This window comes from Chrysoperla carnea, chromosome 1 (genome assembly GCF_905475395.1).
Source record: "Chrysoperla carnea chromosome 1, inChrCarn1.1, whole genome shotgun sequence".
Taxonomy (NCBI): domain Eukaryota; kingdom Metazoa; phylum Arthropoda; class Insecta; order Neuroptera; family Chrysopidae; genus Chrysoperla; species Chrysoperla carnea.
Window position 1 is genome coordinate 28,865,679 of NC_058337.1, and position 12,232 is coordinate 28,877,910.

At 32.9% G+C, this 12,232-nt stretch overlaps 2 protein-coding genes across 2 annotated transcripts; one reads left to right on the forward strand and one right to left on the reverse strand.

The window, feature by feature from the left end:
* Positions 1 to 906: 906 nt before the first annotated feature.
* On the forward strand, positions 907 to 7,245 carry LOC123297753. The gene is made up of 6 exons (XM_044879559.1): positions 907 to 1,371; positions 1,426 to 1,798; positions 2,057 to 2,635; positions 2,695 to 2,996; positions 3,061 to 4,504; positions 7,145 to 7,245. Exons 1-6 carry the CDS (start codon positions 907 to 909, stop codon positions 7,243 to 7,245), a joined length of 3,264 nt encoding a protein of 1,087 aa, XP_044735494.1.
* Positions 7,246 to 9,695: 2,450 nt separating this feature from the next.
* On the reverse strand, positions 9,696 to 10,892 carry LOC123297835. Its single transcript, XM_044879677.1, has one exon. The coding sequence runs from the start codon at positions 10,890 to 10,892 to the stop codon at positions 9,696 to 9,698; it is 1,197 nt and encodes a 398-aa protein (XP_044735612.1).
* Between the last annotated feature and the right edge of the window lie 1,340 nt (positions 10,893 to 12,232).

Here is a 12,232-nt window from a genome sequence, read left to right on the forward strand (position 1 = left end):
CGTGACCGGATGTTAATATTTTTTTTTTTATTGAGTCAGCATTGTAATATGACACTTGAAATTTACATAATAAAAATACATGTTCAAACTTGTTTGAATGGACTTTGATCTTAAAATAATTTCACACGTGTCAGCAATTTTCAAGAATATGTTAATTTGACCTTGAAAAATATGATATCATCATCTTGTAACAAGTTCAAACTTGTTTGAAATAATTTTACATGTGTCAAAACACGTGACCGGATGTTAATATTTTTTTTTATTGAATTAGCAATGTAATATGACACTTGAAATTTACATAATAAAAATACATGTTCAAACTTGTTTGAATGGACTTTGATCTTAAAATAATTTTACACGTGTCAGCTATTTTCAATAATATGTTAATTTGACCTTGAAAAATATGATATCATCATCCTGCTACAAGTTCAAACTTGTTTGAACATGTTCAAACTTGTTTGAACATGTTTAAACTTGTCTGAATTCCAAGAAAAAATAATTAGTTTGAATTACGATTATAAAAATATCAAATTACAACTTTTTTAGTGGTGGGGATAATGCTATAAAAAGTGATGTACGTAGCTGTTGAAGTATCTCTTTTGAAATTCACCTTTGCTTCAGTTAGTTTTTTCCGCATATATTTTTTACGTTATTTTTATTATTATTATTATTATTATTATTATTATTATTATTATTATTATTATTATTATTTTTTTTGTTTTTTTTGTTTTGGTATTCTAAACTTAGTCTATATATTTTATACAAAAAACAAATATTACTCAGTTGTAAGTTAACTTTAGTGTTGAACGTTCGGTAACGTATATTTTGCTTAGTATTTGAAAATATAACGGTAAGTGTAAAATTTTTTAAATATTATTGTGAAACTTAAATATAATTTTTTGAAAGATGGACACCTACGAACGAAATGTTATGCAGACGCTAAACGTGGTACCTCAAGGTGGTAGCACTGATATGATGAAGAAAGTGGAGAGAGCGTTGAGGCTCATCAAGACGGTGGAGGAAGCTGAGCGATGGATGATACTTAATAAGCAGAACATCCGCTTATTCAAAAAGATGTTGATGTTAAAGAAAGAAAATCCTCTGCGTCTTGAAGCTAATATTGGACTTTGTAAATCATACCAGCGGCAACTTCACCGACTGCGATTAGATTTAGTTAAGCAAGGTGGTGGTGTCACCAAAAAACAAAATCGACATCTAATCTGGGAGACAATTGAAACCCACCACCAGGGCAGGGTGAAGACTGGTATGATTACCAATTTGGATTATAAAGATCCAAATATATTTTTCAACCGGGCATTTCCAATGTTTAGAAGACACGTTCGGCGTGAGCTAGTGAATCATCCCCTCAAGGTAAGTAAAATTTAAGATTTATAATTTAAATAGTCTAATGAGATTTTATTTCAGGTGTATATTATGTTCACGGGCAATTTCATTAAGCCCAGCACCAAAGAGGAGGATTTGAAAACTTTTATAACGTCGGCTAAGGAAATGTATCTGACAACGGACATGCAGGAGTGGTACATTGATCATGTCAAAAACTATTTGTTGAAAAAATTGGAAGAATTCCAGGAACGCGATAGCGGTTGGGCTCTTGACATGATCATAAATATTCGAGTCCACATGAATAAGTACTCTCCGATCACAGCTGGAACATTTTGCGAACTACCATCTGCAATTAAATGTAGAAAAGCTGTGATTAATGTCCGGAATGATGACCAACATTGCTTTTTATGGTCGATAATGTCAGCACTTTACCCGGTTGAAAAGGATCCTCAACGTTTAACTAAGTACCAGCACTATAAATATCATTTAAAATTTGATGGATTAAAGTTTCCCATGTCTCTGGATCAAATTAATAAATTTGAAAAGATGAACCCGCATTTATCGATTAACGTGTACGGCTACAAAGATACGTTTCTACATGGTTTGGAAATTTTCCCTGTACGCGTTAGTTCGAACACTGCGGGGCAGAAAATTCATCTATTGGCTGTGGAGAATGGGAACAGTCACCACTTTTGCTGGATAAAAAATTTAGCAAAGTTGGCTCGATCGGGTGTAACAAAATTCGAGCATAAAATTTATTTATGTGATCGATGTCTCAACTATTTTGCTACAGAAGGCAAACTCCAACAGCATTCAGTAAATTGTGGTGAAAAAGAAGCGGTGCGGGTACGAATGCCTGAAACTGATGACGAGCGGTTCGTTGAGTTCAAAGATTTCAACAGCAAGGAACGTGTTGAGTATATGGTGTACGCTGACTTTGAGGCACTATTGGTACCACAACATCATGAAGACATGGAAATGGATCATGGGTCTTATACAAAAAATATTCAAAAACATGTACCCTACAGTGTAGGTTACTATGTTCATTGTACCCATGATCCCAACCAATCGTTTTATAAGGCATACCGTGGTGCTGATTGTGTCAAGTGGTTTGTTCATGAACTGGAACAAGTAGCGTACTCATTAGAGCAAAAAATAAAACACGTTAAACCAATGTATCCGCTCACCGTCGAACAAGAACTGGATTTTATGTCAGCAGAGAAGTGTCACATTTGTGGTAAAGATTTCGTATCCAATTCCATACGTGTTCGCGACCATTCACATCGCACAGGTAATGCAGGTTATTTATTATTTTTTAATTTCATCTAATTTTATATTAATCTATTTTAGGTATCTACCGTGGAGCAGCACACCAATTTTGTAATCTGCATTATCAAGATTCAAGGGTGATACCTGTTGTGATGCACAACTTAAGTGGATACGATTCGCATTTTATTATTGAAGCTCTGCTGACGGAAATCGACGGTCAAGTTGATGTGTTGCCCATCAACAAAGAAAAGTACATCAGTTTCACAAAGCACGTCTCGGACATTCAATTAAGATTCATTGATTCCTTCCGATTTCTCGCAGACAAGTTGGAAAATCTGGCCTCATATTTAGATAATGATAAAAAATCCATTTTACATAAAGAGGTAAATGATAAAAAATAATTAATTTTTAATACAGGGTTGTAATTTGTTTTTTAATTTTTTATAGGTCAGTAATGATGAACAATTTCAATTGCTAACGAGAAAAGGTGTATTTCCATATGAATACATGAGTAGCTGGGGACGTCTCCAAGAGACAAAATTACCACCAAAGGAGGCGTTCTACAGTGTGTTAACAGATGAACACATAACGGATGAGGATTATAACCATGCGATACAGGTATGGAACACATTCAATTTACATACACTAGGTGATTATTCAGACCTGTATATGAAAACTGATGTGTTACTACTTGCGGATATTTTTGAAAATTTCCGTAACACTTGTATTCATAGCTATAGTCTCGATCCTAGTCACTATTACACACTTCCTGGCTATACGTGGAGCGCCATGTTGAAATACACCAATATCAAATTGGAATTGTTCACGGATATTGATGACTTGTTGTTTATCGAGAAAGGAATCAGAGGCGGTGTAAGTCAATGTTCTAATCGCTATGCTAAGGCAAACAATAAGTACATGGAAGAGGGGTATGATAAAACTCAAGAAGATGTCTACCTTATGTATTACGATGTGGTGAACCTATATGGTGCAGCAATGTGTGGATACCTACCAACAGGAAATTTTAAGTGGGTTGACACACCAAACATCGAGGATGTTGCAGATGATTCACCAGTCGGGTACATTTTAGAAGTAGACCTTGAAATACCCCAACATCTACATGATAACTTTAGCGATTTACCGCCATGTCCGGAGACAACGAAACCACCTGGATCAAAACAAAAATATCTTCTGTCAACCCTTTACAATAAGACCAACTATGTCGTGCACTACAGGAATTTAAAACTGTATACACAACTCGGTGTTAAGGTAACAAAATACCACCGTGTGTTACAATTCGATCAATCTGCATGGTTGAAACCATATATTGATTTCAATACCGAGATGCGCAAGAACGCCTCAAATGAGTTTGAAAAAGCATTATTCAAACTCATGATTAATGCCATCTTCGGTAAAACCATGGAGAATGTGAGGAAACATCGGGTTGTGTACATACGAAAAAATTGGGATGGAAAACATGGTGTGAAGAAATTAATTGCCAACCCCAATTTTCACAGTATGATGGTGCTCGACAATGACGTCAGTATTGTTGAAATGAAAAAATCACAGATACGTTTCAACAAACCCATCTACATAGGCTTCACAATTTTAGACATATCGAAAACGTTTGTGTATGACTTCCACTACAACTACATGTACCAACGGTACAACCCCACAAATGTCAGGTTATTATACACAGACACCGATAGTCTAATTTATAGCGTGAGAAATACTGACGTCTATGAGGTCATGAAACAGGATATTAATCGTTTTGATACGGCTGACTATGCACCCGACAACATCTATGGTATGCCACTACGTAATAAGAAAGTCAAGGGTTTAATGTCCGATGAAAATAATGGTGATGTTATGCTAGAATTTGTCGGATTACGTTGCAAAATGTATGCTATTCGGGTGCAAAATAAAAAAGAGACTAAACGATCCAAGGGTCTCAAGAAGTCAGCTATCCGAAAACTTACTTTTGAGGACTATAAGCGGTGTTTGCTTGAGAACCGTAACTTTTACCGTGTTCAGCAAAGCATCCAATCCAAGCGACACCGCTTACATACCATCAAACAGCAGAAAGTGGGCTTATCACCATTTGACCAAAAACGACACATTACTCACAATTCATGTGAAACAAAACCATGGGGCCACTATAGCATTATTTGTTGAGTGTAAGTATTTTATATTTTATGTTTTTAATATTTAGCTAATTTTTGCTGTTGTTTCAGAAATGTGTCCTGCTGTTGTTGTGATGATCCTCAAAGTGGTTCGGTATTGTGATAGGTGTACAAACAATTGATAGAGTAGTGCGCATGAACAATTGATAGAGTAGTGGTGGGGGTGTAAAAAAATTGATAGTTAGGTAGAATTATTATAGAAAACAATTTAGTGTTAGTTTAAACATACAAAATGCAAGACTTTGGTAATCATACTAGTGATAATAACTGTATTGTTAATATGATTAAAGAAAATTGTAGTTTAAGTACTATAAACAATGTGTTAACAAAGTATTTTAAAACATTAGTTAATATGGCAATTAAATGTGGTCGACCGGAAACTTTAAACTACCTTATTGATAAGGTAGAACAAATGGACTTAGAAGTGAAATTTTCCCCATCGTCAGACGATGAAGACAAACAAATTTGGAACTGGATTTTAAAAAATATCCACTCTGGACAAAAAGATGGAATTGTAGGACTATCCATTTTTGAACAATCTTACTACAGTGTATTTACATCAGACGAGTTATCCGACTATGTTCAAGTGAAAGAAATAATTGAAAATTATCTTATGAAGAAAGATGATGATGGTGACAATGGACACTTTTCAGAATAATAATTATAATGTATTTTCGATAATTTATAAATATATATTTTTTAAATATTATTATAATACAACTCTGTTTTTATATGTTATAGATAAAATTTTACAATAAAAATAATATTTTTACAATGTGATATTTTTTATTTATTTTTTTATAAAACACAAATATGTTCACAAAAACGGTCCACTATAACAAATTTTTTATTGTTACAAGTATGTTCATAAAAACGTTCCACTATAAAAGGAGACTTTTTTTATCAATATATGAATCGTGTAAAGAGTCGAACCCTAACCACCGGACTTTAACTTTGGATCCATGTTTAGCTAAGACCTTTTCCACTAAATAAATGTTTGGATCGCGAACTTTTTGTAATTCTTCGGCATAGAAACCACCCTTTATATCTTCGTTGTTGTAGTCCTTCAGTAAATATGTTCTTGGGTTTGTAAGTTTCACCTCGCGAATGGTGAATATTTCTGGTGTCCATGATGGATGAAAACCACGAGCAAACGTCGTTCTAAATTTACTTATCCTTACATGATCGCCAACTGTAAATTTTTGTTTTGGACCCACCATCTTAATATGATTGTATGAATCTTTTAAAATCCGTTTTTCGTTTCGTGTATTGACTTGTGATGGCTTCATCCTGATTGTCCGATGGTATGAATTATTGTACTGTTTAATCAATTCCGGTAATACTTTTATCCATTTATAATTACCATACAAACTGAAATGTTTGTACATCATCGATTTCAGTGTGCGTATAAATCTTTCCACAATACACGCCTTTTTAGTTGAATATACAGAATAATGGTTTATGTTGTACTCTTTCATCAATCTCTTAAATTTTTCATTATAGAATTCCGTACCATTATCAGTTTGAAGGTTTTTAGGTGTACGATCTTTTATAATCTGTTCCATGGCATTAGTGACATCCACAGCACTCTTGGACTTTAGTGGCATAGCCCAGCTATATTTGGAGAAGCAATCGATGACCACCAAAATATATTTAAAGTTGGTATTTTGTCTTGCATACGGGATCATTTCTACCAAATCAGCTTGAAATAAATCATTGAGCCCCTTAATGATTACACGCCTTCTTGGATAATTACGTCGAGCTGGTTTATGTAGCTCATTCACAACAATTCGTCTTTTATCCATCTATTAATTTATATTTTATACCAATGTCAACATATAATAACATGGAATCAGAGTTTGTAGTCATGAAACTTTTAGGAATACCAAACGTTAAATAATCGTTTGATTTTAATGTATTAAGTTTATTTTTATCTATAATAGTATCGTTTTTGAAGACCTCACAGTATGTTGGTTTAATATCTAAATGATGTATCATCACAGAGATTGGGAATCTAAATACATAAACTCTTGTATTATTTTCCAATATATACCATGCAAAATCAGCAGTTGGATCTGAATAAAATTTTGTTGGTTGTGTATTACGTATTGATATTCGAAAATAACCATTTAATTTTTTCAGACTCTCGTTAAATATTTCAGTAGTGTTATTGATTTTATCACTAACATGATTGATAAGGGTGTATAAATCCACAGCATCAGTTGAAAATTCTGGACTTGCTACATTACTTATTTTTTTATTTTTTGCGTCAAAGTATGATTCTTTATCATCTAATGACAAACACTGCCCAAGACTTTCCAAGTTCACAACATCTTGCTTATTTATAGGTTTCCCAACATTCACAATTCGTCTTTGTTTTGCATCGAAGCAATTATTTCCGCCATTACATCGAAGTATTGATTCATTATGTGATGTATATGAATCTTGATAATTTTTGAAGAGAGGACTTCCAAATTTATCTATACCATTCATAATGAGTTCTCAATAGGTTATGATGTAATTTAAATAATTACATATAATAAATATAAAATCTAAACAGGTCTAATAAGAAACAGGTCTCTTTCTAAACAGGTCTGTTTCTAAACAGGTCTGTTTCTAAACAGGTCTGTATCTAAACAGGTCTGTATCTAAACAGGTCTCTTTCTAAACAGGTCTGTATCTAAACAGGTCTCTTTCTAAACAGGTCTGTATCTAAACAGGTCTGTTTCTAAACAGGTCTGTTTCTAAACAGGTCTCTTTCTAAACAGGTCTCTTTCTAAACAGGTCTCTTTCTAAACAGGTCTCTTTCTAAACAGGTCTGTTTCTAAACAGGTCTGTATCTAAACAGGTCTCTTTCTAAACAGGTCTCTTTCTAAACAGGTCTCTTTCTAAACAGGTCTCTTTCTAAACAGGTCTGTTTCTAAACAGGTCTGTTTCTAAACAGGTCTGTTTCTAAACAGGTCTGTATCTAAACAGGTCTCTTTCTAAACAGGTCTGTATCTAAACAGATCTGTATCTAAACAGGTCTGTATGTAAACAGGTCTGTTTAATACTGGCCTGTACCTGTTTAATACTGGTTTTAACCTGTTTAATACTGGTCTGTATCTGTTTAATACAGGTTTTGACCTGTTTAATACTGGTCTGTTTAGAAACCGGTATGGTTTTCAGTATATTATATTTTCTTCCCTTAACTCTTGTATCAAACTATTGATTTCATTTTGATGGTTGAAATTTCCCGCGTCACGTGATGCGCATAACAGCCGTAATCTGTCACAAAGTTCATCGATTGTATTCCAGTACACATAGTCTATGGGATTATTAGTTACTCGTGATAATGTTAGACCGCTACCAGAAGCAGGAGCCGATGGGTATAGATGTTTCTTAATGATATTTTTATACTTAAAACTTTTAGTTCCTTGAATTTGACCCTGAGAGTCATAATTCCGTCTATTAGCGTTTGTTGATGTTACAATTTCCAAATAGTTACGCATGTCTTGCTCTGAATAATTTTTTGGTATCTGTTTTACTAAAAGCTCATATAAACCTGATGTTCCGTCATACCATTTTTCGTTGACTTGTATATTGTTATGCTTAATGTAAACAACTGAATTACCTACATATAATCTATCAGCAGCATTATCATAACGTAATCCGTAAATATTATCGATAAGCTTATCATCTTTATTCGATAATATAAAATAAATGTATTTACCAGCCACATCTCCATAAGTCTTTGTAAAATGTTGAAGTGCATGATGATTATTCTCTTGTGATTTTATAACCTCCCTAAATACAACATCAGGAGTGTGTAATGCCTCATCCTCATAGGTGTCTGATAGATTTTGTTTTGTGACTACTGGAGTATCTTCAAATAATTTTCGAGCCTTCATTGGCGTATAATTTAATAGTTCATCTTTATTGTCTTCTAAGGTATCATCTTCTATCTTGCGTTTTATATTAATTCGAGTAAAATCGTTTTCGTTCTCTTGTTTTTCTACTAGCTGATTCAGCGGATCAGTGATGGGCTTAAATGTTTTTTCTAATGAAATGGTCGCTCTTTGTTCATCAGCTTTGAGTGCGTTATACTTTTTCTGTATAATATCGCTCAACTTAGCTAGCTGTTTCGTTGTCTGAAGCATGTTATCACATGAAAGCTCACAAGTTAAATGATCTATACAGTTAATAAACAGCGCTTAATAACCTAACAAGCATCATCAATCAACCTATATAATATGCTCTTTATAAGGAATAATAAATCAACTTGTACTACAGATAAGATAAAAAAAATTTTTATTTAAAAAAAATTACAATTTTAGATTAAAACAAAATACAAAATATGAATAAAGACAATTATTTTATTTTTAATATTATTTATTGTTAAAACTTTTTTAATCATTAACACTAATTTATCAACAACAAGCACCTCCGTATAAAGATCTATTAAAAAAATAATGTAATAAATACATAATAATATTTGTGGTACAATGTTTATGTTGATAGATGCATAGAGCTTTTGATACACTGTCATTCCTATGAAGTGGTTTTCCACCATCCAAATTTTCAATGTGGACTGCCCTTGTTGAATTTCGAATTAATTTTTTAATCCAAATTTTCTTTTCTTCACCTTTGCAGTATATTACATTATGATTAGCAATATGTGTTAAAATGGTTGATAACTCACAATAATCGGTGGCTCCTTGATTCCAGTATAAGCCATGGTAATTATTTGAGAGCCAAATTGTTTGTTTCTTATCTGAATCACTTAATGTGTTAAATGGAAATGGTGGTTTGAATACATAATGTCCAAAATGGTTCCCATTTGTATCCACAAAACTAAGTTCTTTAACGATGAATTCATTGTTTACTTTGAAACCCTGTACGTCCACTATGTACGCCATTTTAAACCACTCTATTCACAATATTCGTGAGTGGATTGTATTTAAATAATCGATCATGGAACACTATACAATACGCACGCGTTTTAGCTGGGAAATTAACACTAGCTTCAAACTCAACGCGCAAGTCCACTGTTGTAGATTTAAGTGACTCTGGGTGCTTCGAACAGTCAATGACAAATAGAGGTGATTTATTTATAAACGTTTCTTTATCTAGCAATGGTTCTGTTATAGAGCGTCTATAGTACGATTTTTGAAAATTGCAATACATTTCATACAGTAACGCTGTTTGATTATTTGTGTAATTTAGATTCAAATTCACATATGGGTAGGCTTCACCATTTAAATAGACTTTCAAATTTGTTATGTTACAATGGTCGAACTGACTGGAATCTTTTAAAATGTTGCGGTCACGATTTGTTTGGAAACAGATAACAGCGTAGTTAGGACATTCTACACTAGTTTTAACACTCCACACATGTCTATCAGTTAATGGTAGTTCTGGTATAAGTAGACATTCCATTGATCGAAACCATAACCTCAAATCATCATTTTGATTGACTAAGTTGTATAATTCGACTCGCATTTTATCAGACACTTTAACGTATGGAACACACCATTCTAATTTGTTGATTTTAATTTTAGGTTTGCTTGTTGCGACAGTTGAGGTAAAACAATTAATATCATCATTTGCACGAACAATAACGATTTCTTGTTTCATGTTTACGAGAATTTTAGGATAATCTTCAAAAAAACCCATATACATTTTCAACGGAATACGAACATTGAAGTAACCAGCAGCATTCTTTTTAAAATTTTCACCAAAGCCAGCATTCTCTAAAGCTTTACTTTGATTTTCGTTTAGGGATAGATAGTTTTTTATAGTGCTAACGATGCCTACGTTATTAATCACATCAATTACCTTACCACCAATTTCATAACGAATTTCATGAAACATAAATGATATAGCATTCGATATGAAGCTGGCTACATTTGTATCATCATCATCAGTCACTTGACCTTCGATATTTAAAACACTTTCACTTGGTAATGTGTACAAGTCTTGTGATTGAATGCAAATTCTACTCTCATCGCTTGATTCAAATTTCGATGAATTATAAGCTTGGTGGTTGTGATACTCTAATCCTGTAATAACATTATCGTACTCAGGTACATTGGTCACTTCTAGTATTTCTGCCATTCTTCTTCTTCTTCTTAATACAATTGAATTTTATTCGTATAACTGATTTCTTTATTTTAAACCAGCAACTAAATTTTACCCAACAATTGGCCGTTTTAGTTTTAAGCCAATTGATTGAAGAAATTTTCTATTTTCGTATGATAACTGTTTGTGATTATTTATTCTATTGTTGCTCGATTGAGGTTGTTTTATGAGACGGTTTGTAGAAACACTGCCTCCAGCATAACGTGTAGGATGATTAAATACAAAACCCATTATATCTTTTTCAAGTGTAATCCAATTGTAATGTTTTCACCTCGAAAGTTAACTAATTTACCAGTTTGGTCCACTAACGTGAGCGTAATGTTGCTTATAGTTTGACAGTTGATTGGTAAATAAATAACATTCATAGGATGTATCACAATTTTATAACCTGGTGGTAGATTTGGTGAAAAATGAAACAATGTGTGACTGATTTCATTGTTATGATACGATCCATTTGTAATATTACATTGAACATAAATTGTTTCTACAGGTAAAATATTAACTGTATTGTCACTTTCATGTCTTTTATTTGCATCTAGTTTTCGTTTATTAAATCCCAACATGCGACAAACAGAATCTGATGGTTCACAGTTTATTATCACGGTACACTTTATTTCACATTTTAATGTATTTGTATTAGCATTTATTTGTAGTGTCACCTCATCGCCTACAGCTTCTTTTAAATAACGTTCAATATCTTCAACTTCATAAGACCCTGGTGGTATTTCTATAACTTTATCATCGTAATAAAACATGTTATTGTGGCTGTGTATATTAGGTATGGAATTGTACCCTTGTAAATCTACTAGACCCATTTCATAATTTTCATTTTTATCTAATTCAATTGGTGGAGAATAGTCTGTTGTTAAAAAAGAGCTATTCCCTGTAAATGTAAGCATGTATGACATCTTGATTTTGAATGAAGTGAATACAAGATTTGCTGGTTTATTTATTTAATAAAAATTGTATACATAGATGTCCACAAATCGGAGTATTAAACTGTTGTTGTCTATCAAAATTATATTGAATGTCACATCCGTTAAAATATTTAATGACTTCCACTGGCGGTCTCAAATTTCCAAAACTATCATAATAGATGACACTTCGATTGTACTTTTTATATGCCGTCCAGTGTGTACCACTATTTTTGGATACATCATGGTTGATAATTCCTGTTTCATATTTATATGGTCTTTTGGGTAGGGTGTCACGCATAAATACACCACGAAAATACGGAATTTTAAATTGTTTAGCATACGCACGTAGCTCCGTATCGTAAAGTGCTCTACGTGGTAGCGTTTCAATTAGTTTTTTGC

Excerpts from the sequence above, each read along its gene's own strand:
- LOC123297753 (XM_044879559.1), top strand. The coding sequence starts at position 907 with ATGGACACCTACGAACGAAATGTTATGCAGACGCTAAACGTGGTACCT. Across the intron at positions 2,636-2,694 it reads CGACCATTCACATCGCACAG|GTATCTACCGTGGAGCAGCA; the intron begins GTAATGCAGGTT and ends AATCTATTTTAG. Across the intron at positions 4,505-7,144 it reads GCTAGAATTTGTCGGATTAC|GTTTCCCAACATTCACAATT; the intron begins GTTGCAAAATGT and ends GCTTATTTATAG.
- LOC123297835 (XM_044879677.1), bottom strand. The coding sequence starts at position 10,892 with ATGGCAGAAATACTAGAAGTGACCAATGTACCTGAGTACGATAATGTT.